At 40.4% G+C, this 19,553-nt stretch overlaps 1 protein-coding gene and 1 long non-coding RNA gene across 3 annotated transcripts; both read right to left on the bottom strand.

Annotated features, from left to right (window-relative positions):
- Positions 1-1,456: 1,456 nt before the first annotated feature.
- Positions 1,457-6,123, bottom strand: LOC121301124 (cysteine dioxygenase type 1-like). 2 transcript variants are annotated; one of them, XM_041230245.1, is made up of 5 exons: positions 5,685-6,121; positions 4,745-4,822; positions 4,242-4,402; positions 3,910-4,079; positions 1,457-1,843 (listed from the first exon to the last, which is right to left on the bottom strand). In XM_041230245.1, the coding sequence occupies exons 1-5, from the start codon at positions 5,861-5,863 to the stop codon at positions 1,814-1,816; spliced, it is 618 nt and encodes a 205-aa protein (XP_041086179.1). In that variant the 5' UTR covers positions 5,864-6,121; the 3' UTR covers positions 1,457-1,813. The 2 variants fall into 2 exon arrangements, with proteins under 2 accessions (XP_041086179.1, XP_041086180.1); XM_041230246.1 differs by lacking the exon at positions 4,745-4,822 and having other exon boundaries at positions 5,685-6,123.
- A 1,254-nt stretch (positions 6,124-7,377) lies between these two features.
- Positions 7,378-18,943, bottom strand: LOC121301355. Its single transcript, XR_005947612.1, has 4 exons — positions 18,713-18,943; positions 13,236-13,315; positions 11,377-11,449; positions 7,378-8,002 (listed from the first exon to the last, which is right to left on the bottom strand). It is a non-coding gene; the product is annotated as an uncharacterized LOC121301355 (long non-coding RNA).
- Between the last annotated feature and the right edge of the window lie 610 nt (positions 18,944-19,553).

The raw sequence follows: 19,553 nt of genomic DNA, 5'->3' as shown, positions 1-19,553 counted from the left end.
TTCCCCATATTTGCCACTGAATGACGTCACCGTGTGCTCCAGGTTATTTCTGAACACTCAAAAGCCGACCAAGAGACAGATGCTCCTGCATTCCGTGACAACCAATAACTAGCCTATTAAAATCAATTTGCTGTTTTTACCTTGGTCCTTTCTTATATGTTCGTGGTGGTTCTCGCTTCCCAGTTACGTTGCTCCAGTATTAACCCATTAAGTGACATTCTCCCCTTATTTCAAGGGACAGGCTGCTCCCTGATATTTTCAATCCCTCATTATCCGTATTGCTATAGTCTATTTTTTTTTTTTTTAAACCGCCAAAGTTCATTCTAAATATAATCATTATAATTACATAGTTTCATGGTTTTACGTCGAGCACAGCACTCTCGTTTGTGAATTTTCTTTCTTTATGTTTAAACCCAATTGGTACGTAATGCATGATGTACGTACATTGATTACGACTACTTGAATAATTGTGACAGTGAACACGATGTCTTTGAGTCAACTTTGAAACCATCGGTTGCACGGTCGACTCCTGAGGGAGTATCCGAGAACATAATTATAATGGTATCGTCGAGCGATCAGTTGCTATCGGGGAATTGTTTTTGAAGAACAAACTAATGTTTACTAATTTTCTATTTCCCCCTTTGGAAACATGTGATATGAGGTGTTTTATTGTGTGTGTGTGTGTGTGTGTGTGTGTGTGTGTGTGTGTGTGTATACTGAGAATAGAGATCTCTGGGTGTTACGAATCGGTATTAATTAAGTTTAATTTGGTCAATTGGTTTTATTATTTTTATTATAATAATAATAATAATAATAATAATAATAATAATAATAATAAATCCTCTTAAACCAAGTGGGGCTAAACTTTTACATGGAAAAGAAAATCAGAACGCAGCTATTCATTTGCTAGAGACTTTGCTCCTGGCATTTGTACAGCTGTGTAATCTACAGACCCTTTCCTGTCTGCCAGAATCAGTGAACTGATTCGACTGGAGCAGCCTTGATGCTCTGTTTGAATTGACTGAGACACTGGGCCTCAATAAACACTGGATTCCAGGTCCCTGTAGTAACTCGAAATCTGCAACTTTTTAGGAGCTCAGAACAATCAAAAAGCCGTAATTAAGCTAATTATTAGATCAATTAAGGGTTTAGTTAAGTAATTGAGAGCTCAGTTGGAATGAAAGCCGGAAGGGGTCCCATAGGACCCGGGCTGAGAAGCGCTGGTGTAACCTACTTAAAAAAAACCCCAAAAAAACCAATTATTAGTTTAAAGCACAGTAAGGTTTACAACACCAGAGGGCGCCAGATTGCACGCTTACTTTGCACGCCTACATGATACAGCAAGTCCCTGCTAAATATGACAAGTTTGCCCATGTAAAAAAATAAAATGAATAAAATTAATAATAATAATAATAATAATAATAATAATAATAAATAATAATAATAATAATAATAATAAAATTCAGTTTGGATTTTATTGTTAACAAAATACAACAACGTGGTAAGGGCCCGTGCTTGTTTAGCTTAGTGGTCTGTGAGACAAGAGGTTCCCGTTAAAAACATGCATTTTGTTTTCACTACTTATTTTTCTAAACAAATAACAATATTGATAATAAAAGCTTTTTTTAATATATATATTTTTAAGAAGAATAGTTTTAATATTCTTCTCGAGTCCTGCAATTCTGCATGCGATTGCATTTTCAAGGTTTCAGTGGACACAGAGTGCTGTACAGTAACTAGGATGGTCTCGTCTCAGAACCCAATAGCATTCTTTCAATCCAGTCCGAACTCCAGTATTTCATTGGTCCTAAAGTCAGTTGTTCTCTTTTGATGAAGCCGTTCCCTAAAATAAACAAATAAATAAATACAAAAAAAAAATTGTAAGCATAGAATCATAGTCACATGTGTACAGAAATGTGATGCTCATGTACACCAAGTGGACCAGCAACTGGAGTGAGAGAGATTGATAGCTCTGAGTGGAGAATAAGTGACAGTAGTTTGAATTACGTTCTCGGTGAACTATGATAGAAGATCCAGTGGAAATGACCGAGTGAACGAAAGACAAGTTCAAACACGTGACAGTTGCATTATATCAAACTTTAGCAAGAGAATATTCATATATTGATCGATATTTGTATTTATTATGTTGTAAGGTGATGGCTGAGATAGAAGCATGATGACTTGTTTGATGGAAATTGTTTTTTTGGTCAGGTACAGAAGATAAAAGGAAATAGTTAAGGGACCCCACCTTGCTTTAAACGATTTGTTTTCAGTTTAAGGGTAGTAATGAGACACCCCGAGCTGAGATTCCTACACCTCCAGATCTCCTATCCACCCCCTGAAGGAATCAGGAATCTGGTGTTTGATGTCAGTGACTGCCTTACATAACTGAACTGCAACACCTGTAAGATTGTGCCTTGAAATCAAATACATGTAAGCTGAGTCTTATACCTTATTGACAATGACAATAACACAATGAATGTTGTCATTCGAAGAAGCTGACCCACAGCCCAACATACCTGCACTGGCTCTTTGCCGACTCCAGCAAGAGATTTCTTATCAAGTCAAACATTTGGGTCTGTTACCCTTTGATTGTTCAAAATGGTATTTTAATGAATGGGGTAATATCTCATGGGAGCCCATATCACAAAACATGCAATTTCAAACCGTCCTTTTGAAGAGAATATTCCTATACTCCAGACAATAAATGTGTTTTGACAGGAATATGGAATGCTATCTTTATTCCACAGGCTGTTTGAACAGTCCCAATGCACCAATGGAAACACACATGCAAAAACATTTCAGGAACTCTGGAAAAGCACACAGTCTTCTGGCCCTGTGGGCACACAGCAAATAAATTACAACTAAACTAAAAACTTACAGCATGTCAGTTCCCCTGAAAAAATACCAGGCTGTACTGAGGAAGGAGGGACAACTCAAACTGCTGGATCGTACTTCATTCACCTCCTGTCTCGAGAACCAGAACTAAAGCTGGATTATACTCCTCAGTGGAACAGAACTAAAACCAGATTATACTCCTCAGTGGAACAGAACTAAAACCAGATTATACTCCTCAGTGGAACAGAACTAAAACCAGATTATACTCCTCAGTGGAACAGAACTAAAACCAGATTATACTCCTCAGTGGAACAGAACTAAAACCAGATTATACTCCTCAGTGGAACAGAACTAAAACCAGATTATACTCCTCAGTCGAACAGAACTAAAGCTGGATTATACTCCTCAGTGGAACAGAACTAAAACCAGATTATACTCCTCAGTGGAACAGAACTAAAACCAGATTATACTCCTCAGTGGAACAGAACTAAAACCAGATTATACTCCTCAGTGGAACAGAACTAAAGCTGGATTATACTCCTCAGTGGAACAGAACTAAAGCTGGATTATACTCCTCAGTGGAACAGAACTAAAGCTGGATTATACTCCTCAGTGGAACAGAACCTTAGCAGCAGGAAGGGAGTGAAATTTCACTCTGCCGCACACCTCCAGTCAAGGTCGAGGGTTAAGGCTATTTATAGGCCTCCTGTTGAGAGGAGGGGATCGTCTGAAACCCCCTGTTTTTGTTTTCCTCAGTTTGAATGTTGCCTCACTGCTGCAGTTAGAAGGACTGCAGATCAACAGGCGCCCTTGGGCTGTCAAAGCCAGTCTAAACAACGGGTATTATCAAGCTGCTGAACTGCAGTGGGACGGACCCAGCCGGGGAAATCTCCCCTTGGACTTGTTGGGAGCATGACCTGAGCGGACGCTGAAGACAATGAGGCAAGCTAAACCCATCCGATTTTCCTTCCTAAACCTGCAGCAGGGCAAAAGCCTGTGGGTACCCAACCAAGATGGGCAACGTGGCACAGTTAAGTGAAGGAGCAAGTTATGAATGGAAGTGGGACTCACGTAGGGGGTCCTCTCTCCATACTTGCTCCAGAAGGTCATCTTGACAGAGTTCCTGTGGCCCGTCCTCTCGTCGAAGGTGTGGCAGGTATCAAAGGGCGGGCTGTAGAGGTGCAGGCTCACCGCATGGTCACAGTGACTGCTGTTCTCTACCCGATGAAGCCCAATAGAGTCTGGAAACAAAACAACAAGGTTTCAAATGCATATCCCCCCCCCCGTCATACGGTAAGCCATACTAATACAGTGATCACAATACTGATGAAAATGTACTGTAGGTTTTACATTTTCTACACGCGGGTACACTTCAGACAGCGTTGGTCTGCTTCTAGTTTTACCATTGATGTAGGTGCACTGATTCTCCTCGAAGTTGATCTCACATCTCTTCTGCAGCTCCTGCTTGCAGCGCTGGTCCTCGGGCCAGTCGTACAGCGTCTCCTTGAGTCTGCCCTGCAGCAGCTTGAGGAAGCAGTGGGAGTTTGTATGATCGTGAATACTGCTGCAGAGTGGAGAGAGAGAGGCGGAGGGAGGGGGGTGTGGGGAACAGCACTCAACACCTATAGAAACAGGACACATCAACAGCTACTGTACTTGAGGAACTGTTTTTAGCTTAAACTGTACTTGGCTCTTTTCTGTCTGAAATCATAGGAGCAGCAAGACATTTTAAATACAAGCCTTTAATAACTAGCATTGACAAAGCAGCCCACTGCAGGCAGTGCAAGTTGTGTTTGCTGTGTTGGGTTTACTTTTACAGAAAGCTGTGTGTAGAACACAGAGCCCATTAGCAACAGATCCTGGCAAGAGATTAGCACTAGTGGAGATAACAGTGTTCCCTGCTTACCTGCCGTGCCTCTCTCCCCAGCACAGGAGCATAAGATTAAACTTCCCGTTCCCCTCGTCCACAAGGTTCCTGGTGTATCTGAGCGACAGTAGAGTGAGTTGGGCATTATAACATACGTTTTCACTAGAGGGTATAGTAATGCATTGACCACATTATACTGCTAGAAGGTTCCACAGCTGTATGCAATATGGAATCCTGCCCAGTTACCAGTATTGGAATGTTCTGGAGAGCGGTGGAACACTGTGAGGTCACTTTGTTATGTAATCTTTTGCACACAGAGCCCTATCGAAAACACATTAGCGTCCCTGTTGAAAGGGTGTTTAGTGGCAATAGCATTCCATGGAGGTTACTGTTTGATTATAATCCATGCCCTGTGGGTGCCGATCTTTTCATAACGACCTCATATTAGTTATTACAGATTTCTCACTTTTAAAAGGTAGTGCAACTAATCCTTATTTTTACAGTTAAGTGACTGAATTGTATTTTTGTTTATTGTTGTGTAGATGTTGTGTGTTGGGTTACACGGGATATTAACTGTCCAGACGCATTTTTGAAATATTGTGAATTAAATAGCTCACGGTGTGCTGTGCAACGTCAGTATTCTAGAGTGGCTAACTAACGCAAAGGTTCTCTCTGTATCTCTTTCTCGAATGATTACACCATAGCCATTTCAATTACACTGGGTTCAGCCTGCATAGACATGCCGGCACCCTCACACAGGTCTTCATCCCGGGAAACACGCCTGGTTTTACTGGGAAGAAAAGTGAACTCCGGCACCGCAGATCTTAAGATCTATGAACTACCAAAATTCTACGATCGCTCAAATCCCCAGTTTATAATCAAAAGCAGTCAATGTTTTCAGCCTTTGGTCATCCAGAATCATGCAATTGAAATGCCTCTTTGTTCATACATTTACTTTTTCTGTGTGCGTGTGAATTACCTGTGTTTGTCAAATTTAGCAAATTTCATCCAGTCTTTGGGGTTACTCTTATAAGACTCCATGAGCGTCTTCACTTCTTCTATGTCTACCTCATCAGCGGAGAAAACTTCGTGTAACGATTGAATGAGATTGTCCAGACAGTCGACATTCTCCGGCATTGTACTTGCTGCATGCTCCATAGTTAAAACAAGATCAAATTATATTAAAAAAATAAAAATAAAAATAACTGATTACTTTAAAACAAAAACAAAACAAAAAATAATACTCGGGAGCGTTGAAATTCGTACACAGCTGTGAGGAGAATCGGTTTGAGACTAAAAAGTTTACCAAGAAGTTAGGGGTGGTCCTTAAACCTGAGGGTGGGGGTGCAGGTTGCTGTCGCTTAATGCATATTTAATTTTTTTTAAAAAACAAAGCAACGTGTGTGCTTTGCAGAAACTGAAACGTCATTATAGTGTGTGATGTTTTTTGCAGACTTTTCAAGTGACCGTCAGTGCTCTACAAGCAATGTTGCAGAAGACGCGGTCTTGAATTTCCAGCGTCGGGGACGAGCTGTTCCTAACGCTGTTCTCATGTGAAACACTGATCTTGCAGTTGCCACGTTGTGTGGAAAAGAAATATAAAACCAGCGCTTCAAATACCAGGGCTTGCTTCTTAAAAAAAAATCACACAGACACGCCCTCTAACCAGGACCGGCAGCAGCATGAACGCAAAGAGAGGGGGGGGGGAGACAAGCATTCACTTATTTAGAGCAGACGCATTTTCTATTTACTATTTTACTTAATTGTGACGACAATAAACACATAAATAAATATTATTTTAAGTGTATACAAGTGTAGCAACAACTTTGTGTCTGAGCATCACTACTTGAACCGAATACAATCATACAGTGAGCAGCCCTCCACAGAGACTGCAATAAACAGACCCCCCACCCCAATGCATGCGCTCTTGTAAACAACCCGATAGAGCAACTCTGCCAACGGGTTTCCAAACACCAGAAGCAACTAGACATTTTTTTAAAATTGTTATTATTGTGCGTTAATTTGATTTGATTAATGATTTCTTATGGCAAGATTGTTTCTATCAATTTAGAATCAGAAACGGGGGGGGGGGGACACCACCCCCCACCCCCCCCCCCCTCCGGGCGGGTCACTGGACCTAAACTGGACGGGCCAGGCCCCCTAAGGCCGGCCCACAACGCCGGGCCTGGCCTCTACCGCTAGGAGTACCACATAGCGTAGCTATGACGACGTAAACTACAGTCTTTAGCATTGTTTAATCATGTTTTATGATTGCAATACTGTGTATTGCTGTTTGAATTCAGCTAAAGTCACCTTAACAGAACCATTTCACTGCCTCCATGCTTCCTATAAGTGGCGAGGCAAGAGAAATCCAATTGAAATTGTGCTCCAAATATTGGATGTCAAAGCCCTCCCTCTGAGGGGCAGGCAGCCACAAGCAATCTGCACGACCTTGAATCAATTCTGCTGGGAAACCATGGGCAGAAAACACAGGCGGGGTGGCTTCAGCAATGTGCTGCACGCTGGCTAGCTGCATGTACACAACACTGCCCTCCTGTGGTCAGTGAATGAACTGTACTCCCGTGTCAGTACCTCGGTTTTTCTGCATGTTGTTTGTGGGCTTCACGTTGTTCTCTCTCTCTCTCTCTCTCTCTCTCTCTCTCTCTCTCTCTCTCTCTCTCTCTCTCTCTCTCTCTCTCTATCTATATATCTCTGTAAATGACTCACTCAATCACAATGCCGTTCTTTTTTTTTTCTTTATACAACACAGCTATGGGTTGTCATTTAATTTATTATTATTTTATTATATATTATTCTTTTGGTGTTTCTGGTATTTATGTGTGTAAACTCATGAGAGGGCTTTTTCACCTTGACAATCATACCACTGCTGTTTCAGCCACAGGTACATTTAAAATAATTATGTACAATATAGGCTTGCTTTTAAAATGTAAGATTACATTGCACATAGCTGATGAAAAGCACAGCATTTGACCACACACACACACACACACACACACACACACACACACACACACACACACACACACACATACACAAACGCCTTGTAATCAACATTGATTGTGGCTTACTTTTATAAAGGAGTCAGTCTTTAAAAAGGAAATGCCCAAACCCTTTCCGTGTTATAACTCAACGATATTTTAAAGAGCTTTCTTATTGGATTTAATTATATAATTATAACATGAAACAGAAACATGAGATGTCTTCGTTTTCAGAGAAGCTCCTCTCTTGCCTGAAGTGCGCTCCAAAACATTCCAGCCTGTCAGCCCTTTCCTCCTCCTACAAAAATAATAAAAATAAAAATAAAAAAAAGATTACAACACATGAAGCAGGTTCTTTGTCTTTCTAATGTGAATCCGCTGCGAAAGCAGTATTTAAATACAGCATGTGATCGTGTTCCACTGTAATTCGTTGGGCTGGCTCTGCAGGTAGCTTTTTAATTACCTTCCTGAGTTCATAGCACAGAGGCTGGCATTGTTTAGGCAACTGCTCCCCTCCCAGCTCTCCAGGGACTTGTGAACCAAACAAACACCCTTGAGGTCTCGAATAATATCCTAATTGATACTAAGAAGCAGGATGTTAGCTTTGCACTGCGGAATATTCTGTCCTTGTTCATTGGACTGATTGATCTGCAGTGTATTGACTGAACATTCTACAGCCATGCTCAATGTTAACACCAGGCTTGTAGGAATAAGAGATAGATACAATTTTTTATACAGCTCAGTGTATTTGCCAGGTGATGCATTAACTTCAAACACTGTCCACTAATGTTCCAAACTTTTTCCAAAGACAACATACTTTTAAATATAACCCCAATCTGTATTTCTTCAGCAGGTAGTGATAATACAATACATTGTTTTACAATAACAGGGGAGGCATGTGCAATAACATAATCAAGTTTATTTTGAACACCTACATCTGGAGTTTCACTATTAGGGTCTCGTTAACAGATACAGCACGAGTCCAGCAGTTGTGATGAACATCCATGCCTGGGCAAGGTCGAGATTCAACTCTGTTTCCCAGATATCATTCACAGTTGTTACTGTACATTGATTGTGTGACAATTTATTCATAAGGGAGAAAAGGAGCCACCACTGAGAATAAACTGGGAAGATCTGAGCAACGCGTCAGGTTCTCATTGTTTGTAAACCTCTCTCACCCCTCCCTCCACCCTGCAGTGATCGGTGGAAATAAGCCCAGTGCGTCTGTCTTTTAAAACACCCTGAGCAAATGATTCACTTAGATATTGGAATTCTGCAGTACATTTCAACTCAGTGTCACACCTGAAACTTGACAGGTGCCTGCACAGGACATTCTAGACCACCACTGCAGCTCATACCGACTCCTGCAGTGTGTGTCTTTCAAATTGTTCAGCTGACCAGAACGAATTCAACACAAACCACGGGTCCATGCCAAAATGTGACTCTGTGGGTGCTAAACCGGGAGATTGAGTCGTTCTGTGACGAAGAGGTGCTGATAGGTCGTCTGTTCCTCTGTGTGTTACAGGGGGTCTTTGTTTGCCAATCTAAAACAGCAGAGTGGTGGAACATGCCTTTACACCAAGTCACACAGACAGTGCATACATGCTCCGGGAACCATCACAAACACACCTCCGGTTCTCCAGATACATGTAAAAACTCTAGCGTGTGACAGACACATGTGAACATGTTGAGAGATGCTTGTATGTATAGATGTGTTCACTTCCATTACATCTGAGCCACTGTGAAGAAAGAGAGAGAAACAAAAGAGAAAGAAAGAGAAAAAAGAAATAATTCCCCTACGCCGTTGAGCTGAAGCCCTGCTCTGGATGGGAGACTGTGACTTGTTGTCACCTTTATCAGCAAAAAAACAACAAAATCACTAGTCTTCCACACAGCATCAGGGCCAGGGGTCGAGGAGTGCAGGCAGGCTGAAACCAGAAGGACACACTGGGGGCACCCAGTGCCAGAAGGACACCCTACACTCCCTTCCAATTTCCATTGTGCCAAAGCCTGCAAATTTCACAACAGTAGTGCAAACTTCGACACATCTTATAAGACTATTTTTTTAATGAATTAAATCATCTGCTAAACAGGAACGATTGACAGTTCTACGCGTGGGGTTGTGTAAAACAACCCTGGCGGAAACATAAGCAGAAAGGCTAATGACAAAAGTCCCTGTATTTTCATGTGATTAAAACACGAACAGCGTTTTCTGTGTACTTAAACTGTTTGCCTGCGAGTCTGTGTTAAAAAGAATGAAGCGGCATATGCACAGTGTTTGCTCTGTGATATAATGCATGCATTTCTGAAGCTGTTTGCACAGGAGTCTGTTTTCATTCTAGTGAACAGAAGCATATGTTCCCCTCACTTTAACAGTGCAGGGTCATCAGATTAAAAAGCTTGCCGCTCCAGTGAAAGCCTAGTAAATGGAGTGGCAAACGACATACAGCAGCTGATTCCAATCCCATAGATCTGCCACATGGCACTGTTGCCATGGCGTTCATAACAACTCCTCCCTGTTACCTGGCAACGGACCCATGCCTGATTTCACCTTGGACTGATGTACCCAAAACACCAAGTCTGTGAGGCTTAATACTGCCATCTAGCGAGAGGCACTTTGTGTACGTGTGCAATAGTTATCACAGACGAACATAGGCAAGACACCAAGGAGTCAGTTCTGTGTAAAATACTTCAATCAGTAAAATGCAAAGGCTGCAGCGTTTGTGTCTAGCTGAATGTATACTAACAGTCTGCCTCGATGTGGAATGTAGGTCACTGCAATTACGAAAGGTGGAAGTGTGGAGCAGTGAAATATCATGGCATTCAGGAATTGCTATTAACTGTAATTAACCAGCCAGGTCCTGGAAGCTCTACACTGCTGGAGAATTACCCTCACTTCCCACTGAGCTTAATCAATGTAATTTCATGTGTGTGTGTGTGTGTGTGTGTGTGTGTGTGTGTGTGTGGGCACGTGTGGGTTGTACATCTAGACTTCCCGTTTTCAAGCAATCAAAAAGGTGTCACTGTTACCAATAATACAAAAAACAAACACAAAGAGCTCACTGCTGAGGAGGAAAAGACATCCACAGGAGACGAGGGGGGAAATAGCATCCCTGATCGCCATAGCAACACACCAGGCCTATTCACAGACAGCAGGGAGGGGTTTGTGTGTGGGATAGGTGAACCCTTTGTGTTAAAAGATTGAACATGTAGAGAGAATGGAAAGTACTGATGCAACCCTTGCACTCTGTTTGCCTGTCACAAAAAAAGATACAGCTGCTGCCGTGAATGAATGGGTTTCTTTAAAAGGATTAAAACACTCACGCTGCAATGCTTATCCATGTATATATTTATTCACAAAACGCACGACTGTGCAGCCAATGGTCACCTCTATAACAGGACTCCTCTACATCACTCTCTCTCTCTATCTCTCTCTGGCTAAGTGTTATTTATTCTGTATGAATAAATAACACTTGTAGACAACCCTGGTTCATTATGAGCACAGAGGTCTGCAGATTTATTTAACAGAACACTAAACCCTGCAGTTTGCTGAAAAGTAAATATATAAAGTCTTATTATTTCCCCTTAACAATTGAAATAAATGGAAGGTTTTCTGAACAAAGGGTGCACGGTCTACTATCACTATCTTTAAAGCAGTCTAGTTATACTTACACGTTGCAGTACAGCCCTCCTGCCACCAGGGTGCACCGTTCCCCCGTTCACCGAACTGGGGTCGCCCAGCTACCTGGAAGAAAGACATTGGAAAACTCAATATTTTTCAATTCTCACTCTATAAATGGAGCCAGTCCGAGCTGGGAGAAGCAATGAATGAAGTGTTCACAGTCACGACCCTGTCTCATTTTTATAACCGCGGGGCACAGATTCTGGGAAGTGCAAAGCACTCCTACTGTATAATGCCGAACATACTCCCCCCCCCCATTAACCCTACCCCGACCCCCTACTGTCTAGCTTTCCATCCTAACACTTGAAGGCATGCTAGCCCTTTACTGATGGAGAAGGGAGGGAGGCAGGGGGAGGTCACTCTGTAATTACCCAGAGAACGCTGCAGCTTTAAACAAACAAGACATTAAAAACGAACCTTCCTTTCTACAGAGCAATTAGTCCCCTGGCAGTCTTGGAAGCACCCATATTCACATCACGAGGTCTGAGGTCTGAGACCTGTAAATGTATTCTTCGAGAGCGCTGGGTTGAAAGTTGCTTTCATGCTGTCTCTTGGGACACCCTCTACTGGAAAGGCCTGATAAAGGATCCCCCATTATATACTCTTGTGTTCATTGCCCCTTCATGTTTCATTTCAAACCAGTTCAATAGCAATATAACAGCGGTAATACTGTCCGCGTCAAGAATGACCAGAATTAAAATGGTCCTTAGAAACGTATCCAAGAAACTTAATACAATACCATTTCAAAATAACAGAAAATGAGATGTTCAAATTACTATCAGAGGGAACTGAGTATCATTCACCCCAAAAATTAGAACACCCGTCATAACACTGTCAATAAGGTGCTGCAGCTGTTCTAGAGGGTTGCGCAATTCGTTCCTTAACATTTCCCTTTTAGGATGCTAGGTGTGTCAATCGCTATAGAACCCGTTATCTATGATAATCACCTCTCTGTTTTTATTAGTCAATATCCAGCCTAGCTACCTTCTTTTTTTCATTTCAAATCCCTGTACCTGCTAGTCACTGGTCTAGCCGTCCTGCAGGGTAGTGGGGAGCACTAACAGTCCAGCAGGTTTTATCTACCCTGGGAGGACTGAGTACACAGTGATAATGCGCTGCCTCCCTTCTCTTTATTTCCTGTGTTTTATTTGCAAGGCTGGTAACCATGCAACAGGGCTGTAGAGAGAGAGGGCGAGAGATAGCACCAGTGATTCATTTTCTAATGGCTTCAGGGAAGGGAGCATGTGGCTGCTTCAGCGAAAGAAACACATCTGATCTGTAATTAATATATTATCAGCTCTAGGGGCTGCTCTGCCCCACAGTGCCTCTGTATGATCAGCTTCGCCTCTCGCAATCCTAATCTCTTTCACTGTTAAAGGCCACTGTCAGCATAGAATATTACACTATAGAAAAAATGGGGAAGGGGTCAAACTAGTGTTGAAAACGCAATTTTAAACCACAGCTAAAACTCAACCCAAAGGTATGGTGGGTGAGACACAATGGGATAGATTCTCGGAGATATTTACTCCTGATAGTCGCCAGCAATGGTCTTCTAAAAGAAAAACTGTAACATTTTAAATTACATAAGGCCCAGAGTAACCTGCATGCCCCTGTATTAACAGTCGTAGTTTGTTTATTTCTGGTTTGGCAGCTTTATTCAGCGTGTTTCTCCTTTCATAAAATAATTCTCACCACAGAACTCTAACCCTAACCCTGAACCTGATATAATTGTGTACATACATATATCTTGCAAAAAAATATTTACACATTACAGGCATTGTAACTGCGCACAACACCCTACTCAATGACGTCCTGAGCACAATACATCACAGAATGTAATCTTGTGTACCTCCAAAGGCACACATGTCCACTCCTTTAAGGTCGTCTGGTCGGAGAGGTTAGGAGGGAGGGCTGACATCGCCTTCCTGTCTGTGTGAGAAATTTAAAATACTTAAATAGTCTGATCTATGAAGGGAAAACAATGCAACAGAAATAAATGTCAGGACGTTTAAACAAGAGGGGTACACGTGGTGTCAAAAATTATCAATACTGTATGAAGGCCAGTCTGCTTTTCTGGTCTAATCAATTGCATCAGCTATCCAAATGAAATATAACATTCGCTATAATGATCGGTATGGTGATGGCGAGGCTCTTGTTAAATTCTTGGTGTAAATGAATCTAAGGAGGGGGAGCTGCGAGTCGACTCTAAGATGACTTTATGATTTGTAACGCACACCAGGCCGGGAGAGGCGGGGCACGCTTTGATTTCCTTGAAAGCCAACATTAAAGAGAACGGGTTGATTCTGGGCGATAGAGAGACCCTCGAGATGAAACGGACCCCCTCCCCTCGATTAACTTCAATCCCCGGAGGAGAGCCAGCCTGGGCTCAGATCACTCGACCCAGCCTCTGCGCGCTGCTTCAAAAGCGCCCCGACAGCCGCTGCACGAACTGCATGGCGATTAACCCTTTATTGATTCACATTATAGTTTTGTAAACGTTTTCAAACCATCACAAAAAAAAAAAAAAAAAAAAAACAGCTCCTACCTGCAAATTAGTCTTTCGGACTTTCAAGAAAAAAAAAAAAAAGTCACAATTCGTCGCTAATACCTTTCAGGACGTCAGATGTGTAAAATAGCAATGATTCCCGCCACTGTGTACCTCTCTAAATCCAGCTGTGTTTCCGAGTTGTGACGGGAGACTCAGAAGAGATAACCTTTATATATTACATAATGTCAGAATACAATTTTGATAACAAAGACGTTAGGGCCAGTCCATTTATACAAACGCATGTGCCACAATTCTGGTTTTACAGTTTTTTTTTTTAATTTTTTTTGGATACCCTTAAATCTCACACATTACTTTATATATTTCATCAACTCTAAAAAATAAAATTAATCCTCGTGCCTTCCTCCTAGATTGAACAGGAAATTGGAGTTATTCACGTCTATTCAAAAAGTACGATTCCAGCAACGGCACAGCAAGACCAGTGGCAGACAAAATATCCACATGGACACGTCGTGATGTCTGTATTCAAATACAAACCCACGGCGATTGCAGGAAGACGAAATAAATAATCAGAGAGACGTGACAACTGGGTGCCCGGCGTGCTCAAAAAAAAAAATTAAAAAAAAATTACTTGCATGAGTATTTTTGATTTGTTCAATAATTCTCCTATCAGCCAGTTTGAAGGGCTCCTCAATTGCTCATCCTGTAGGGCAGTGTAATTTGCCAGTTATTTCCAGGGCCACTAGACTAGGCTTGCACACTTGACAAACCCACTGCTTTTGAATGACTTATTAAATGGCTCGCTTTTCAGCGATTTGCGCCGGTTCCACCAAAATAGAAAACTGCACTACAGAACGAAGACTTGTACTGGGATTTGCGCTCTGTTTAAACATTTCGCAGGTTTGTGTTAAAAATGAACACGGCAATGTTTGCGCATGAGGAAAAACGCAGTGTGGTCTTATGCTTATGCTGAGATATATCAATTCTTCTTAACAGAAAAGAAAACGCGGACGTTCAGCTTTGAATAAATGACACAGGCAGTCGTTTTAAGAGCTCGTCCCCATATACCACGTTTCATGTCAACTAACATTAGCACTGTTTATGTAAAATGAGACACAACGCTATTTTTAAATTGAATTTATTTAACAAACATTGCATGTATGCTTAGGCTGCAGCTAATGTATTATTATTATTATTATTATTATTATTATTATTATTATTATTATTATTATTATTATTATTATTATTATTATTATTATTATTATTGTTGTTGTGTTATTCTTTTGGATCAATAGCTCCCTAATCATGCACCCTTTAGGGAAATTTAATATCGGTATATTGATATTTAAACTGTACTTTTACTGTCTCATAATACTGTCAGCTTATACTGTACAGATAATCAAAGCAGTCACTCTTAATGCATGGTATATATATACCTTGTGTTTCTGGTAAAGCGCATTTCCCCATTTGAATGGATTTTATTAATAGAATCTGAAGGCCAGCGGCGCACAGAGGCAAGCCTTACAGCAAAATATACAGACCTGTGCGACTGAACGGAACTTTTGAAATTATTATTATTATTATTATTATTATTATTATTATTATTATTATTATTATTATTATTATTATTATTATTATTGTTGTTGTTGTTTTTGTTTTTATTAATAAGGCTCGTTTTGAATTAACACTAGATAGCACTTTTATCTAGCGGAGTGACTATGATTTAAATGAAACGTGTTTGTTATTTATTTATTTATTTTACCTACTTAACACAGTCCTTAGTTCTACACCCAGTCTCTGTAAGTTACTTTGGATAAAAGCATCTGCTAAATGACAGGAGAAGAAGAAGAAGAAGAAGAAGAAGAAGAAGAAGAAGAAGAAGAAGAAGAAGAAAAGAAGAAGAAGAAAGAAGAAGAAGAAGAAGAAGAAGAAGAAGAAGAAGAATTAATTTATTCTTACTGGGAGATAAGACAACTGGTTTACAAGGGTAAAACAAGAAAGCAAGCAAACAAACAAACACATATTTGTTGTAATTAAAAACAACGCTTAAAATAAGTACTTTAAAAATCGTATTTTTACGTTAATTTACCTTAATATTGACTTAATAACACTATATTTGTAGAATAGTTCTAGTGTATATTTCTGTATTATTAACTTTTTTTTTTCAAAAATATTTTACACTAATATTGAACAAACTGAAAAAAAATATGTCAACATTAAGGTAAATTTTGCGTAAAAATACGGTTTTTACAGTGTATATTATTATTATTTTATTATTATTATTATTATTATTATTATTATTATTATTATTATTTTCCGTGTTTTGAAAGAGTGAATATTTGTATTTACATCATGAGTATTGTTCGGGGAATACAAAATACCGACATTAGAAGAACTACATTTGAAAACAGTGACTCAGTTACAACGAATTCAGGTGAAACTGTTTAGAACTCAATCGCGCATTTTAACCAAGATTTTACTCAAATCTGAAACCCGCTTGATTTAATTGTGTTATTGAACTGAGCGAGAAGAGTCTGAATGGATTATAATATTCACCGTTTTTTTGTTTCACCCGTAACAATGACTTGTAAATGGTGTGTGTGTATATATATATATATATATATATATATATATATATATATATATATATATATATATATATATATATATTATATTAAATTCAGGTACTCTTCTCTTGATAATCGATATCAAATTATTTGAGTGTAACCATAAATCACAACACAGCGCACAACCTCGGACATTTTAACTTAAACAGCTCTTCCATTGTGTCGCTTTTTTCTGTAAAACAAATAAACACGTAAATGTGCATTTAATATTTCAAAGCAATAGGTTTATAACAAAAATAAGTTTAATAAAATAAATAAATAAAGCTTATCTTTTTACAGCTGGACCCTGAGTTGTAGCTGGTGGCGCCGCTCAGCACAGAGCGGGTCAACTGGGAGTCCCGGGAGCTGTCCAGAGTCTAGTGCTGAAATCTCCTCTTTGCTGGATTGATTCAGCACAGACTAGCAGCCAGCATGGATTTCAAACCTAACAGCGGCCCTTTTCATTTCCAAGAGAGATCATGACATTTACACAGTTGCTCGCTGTCTTGATATTAAACCAACGCAACTTAAAAAAAAAAAAAAAAAAAAAAAAAAAAAAAGCCGTGCGTTATAGGAGGGTCAAACAAACTTTTTTTTTTTTTTTTTTTTTTTCTTGAACACGGTTGTCGAAATAAATTAAACACCTGGATGAAACCAAAACGATACCACTGCCATTACTTTTACAATGAACATCGATTCAGTTCAAAAGTAGATTACCTACACCCGTCGTTCGCTCGTTTATTGCACACCAAACGACTGACAGTCGGCTCCGTCACACAGTTTCATCGCATCTGCATAAGCAGAAATGTAAGTGTAGCACGACCATTCTTATCGGCGGACGGGCATCTCTCAAGATTCTGGTGACATGTGCTAAACATCGTCCGAAGCAAGCTGCATCTATCTCGAGATTTCTCAAACAGTTTTACTGGGTAAATAGCTGAAATATTAATAAAAAGAATAATACAAAATATTAAAAATAACAATAAAAATAAATAAAAACGGGTACTGTTTTCAAAAACATGGATTTTTATTTTTTTCTCGACAAGGCTAAACAGAACAGGATCGGGGATGACGCAAAGATAGCGATATTACTTCCACATATCCTCTGTGGGCCCTATTCACGAAGCGTTTACCGTGTGCTTAATGTGGAACCTTTTTATGTAAAACGATAGAAAGAAAACCTGCTAATCTGACCAAACTAAATGAAAGGTGCTCTCTGCACTTCTGCACCAGTAAAAACAAAGCATGCTGCAACTTTTAATAGGATACCTGTACTAATGTGTTAGTAGCAGTCATGAGGGTTATCTCTCCAGACAGGCATTGTGAGTGCGTACCTACGGACCCCTAAAGGAGCAATCGGACCCCAAATATTTAAATAAGTAAGACGCGCAGGAAGAGCAGTGGGTGACAAGCTAATGTTTGCCATGCAATGGTACCAGCACTGGCACACACGGGATACCCGTCTTAGTACTGTGCCAGTCACGAAAGTTACCGTTACAGAACCCCATTGTACTTCAAAGCCTGCGCGTCACCACTACACGGGCTGCCCCGAAAGGTTTGGTTTAATCCAGACCGAGGCTGGAGAAGTAGAAGACCTGCGTATTCAAAAATTCAGATTTCTGTTAATAAAACATTAATACAAGTCCCTTCAGCTTTATCTAACTACAGCCCTGGCTAAAAGTTTTGCATCACAAGAATTAACTCATTTTGCTTCATAAAGTCGAATGAAACCTGCGGAATAATGTTACGTTAACATATTGAATTACACACCGCCGCCGCTTTGTAGTTTTCCATGTACTTAACGAAACACTAAGATGAAACGCTGTACTACTATTATCCTTAAATTCTAGATGCTGCAAAACTTTTTGGCAATAGCTGAAAAGAGTAAACCTAATATGTACAAAATGTACAGTTCTGGAAGAAACTCTGCATTCTGGCATCAGTAATGATTGACAGGTATGAAAAAGCATGCACAATTAATATTTTGTACCTACTAGATCTTAAATGTTATTAATCTTCTGTTAACTCAATAGAACCCATGTTATTGGAGCAGATGCATAGACGATATTTGCACTGTAAATAATGTAGGAGAAAATAATCTAGCCCGTGTAGCGGAGCACGCCGTTTTAACCAATAAAACATTTCCACATATATTGGCTACTTAGTACAGAACCACTGTGTCACAGTCCGAGTTTGAGAGCCAGCTCTGCTTACCGGTATACTAGTGGTTGCAGTTCAGCGAGACCCCGAAGCGAGTGATCTACAGGTGGATCTGGCCCCGTCTTCTGAAACTTCTTTCCGCCTTTTGATTTCTCCTGCCTCGCCTCTCTGAAACGGATTGCTTAGCTTCTCCTTGCAGACTTCTAAAGTCTGCAATCGTTTCCCTCTGCCTATCCCCCTCCCTCCCTCTTCCACTCTCTCCCTCCCTCTCCCTCACCATCTCGATCTCCCTCACCATCCCACTCTCCCTCTGCCTCTCCCTCTCCCTCCCTCTCCCATTCTCTCTCTCCCTCCCTCCCTCTCCCTCACCCTCTTCCTCTCCCTCTCTCACTTCACACCGTCTGCCAATCTCCTCGGTCTCGCTTCTGCCTCTAGCTCTAGCGGATTATATTTATATCACCCAGGAAAGAAAAGAGGGCGGGTCTTCCAAGAGGAAGGCTTTAAACGGACCAATGAGATAAGCTGTTTCGCTGGGTACTTATATTGATTACCTCATAGTTCTACAAAGGCGTTTTCAGAATAGAAGTCCACTGACAACGCGAAGGTTGGAGGCAGAAGTGGGCGAGCTATCGTCTTGGCAAAAGACCCAGATCATAAAATAATATGCTTCACAAACTGAAATGGCAAATTCAGCTTCCATGTAGGTGGTCCTGGTACGAATGCTTTTTGGAAGGTGGTAAAAAAAATGCAATATCTATAAACAGTAAAACGATGCCGACATATGGTCCAATGGTTACTCATGCGGACTGGGTCACATTATAAAATGCAACAAAGAAAACTTTTGAAATAATGTTTCATAAACTGATCTCTATACTTAATCATATTGCATTTGAAT

Source organism: Polyodon spathula, chromosome 27, assembly GCF_017654505.1.
Source record: "Polyodon spathula isolate WHYD16114869_AA chromosome 27, ASM1765450v1, whole genome shotgun sequence".
Lineage (NCBI taxonomy): Eukaryota > Metazoa > Chordata > Actinopteri > Acipenseriformes > Polyodontidae > Polyodon > Polyodon spathula.
This window is presented reverse-complemented; position numbering and strand designations above follow the sequence as displayed.

What these genes read in the sequence shown, in the direction of transcription:
- LOC121301124 (XM_041230245.1), bottom strand. Translation starts at nt 5,863, where the DNA reads ATGGAGCATGCAGCAAGTACAATGCCGGAGAATGTCGACTGTCTGGAC. An exon ending in TGGGGAGAGAGGCACGGCAG is followed by an intron (nt 4,403 to 4,744) that starts GTAAGCAGGGAA and finishes TCCACTCTGCAG; the next exon opens with CAGTATTCACGATCATACAA. An exon ending in ATGGAGAGAGGACCCCCTAC is followed by an intron (nt 1,844 to 3,909) that starts GTGAGTCCCACT and finishes TGTTTATTTTAG; the next exon opens with GGAACGGCTTCATCAAAAGA.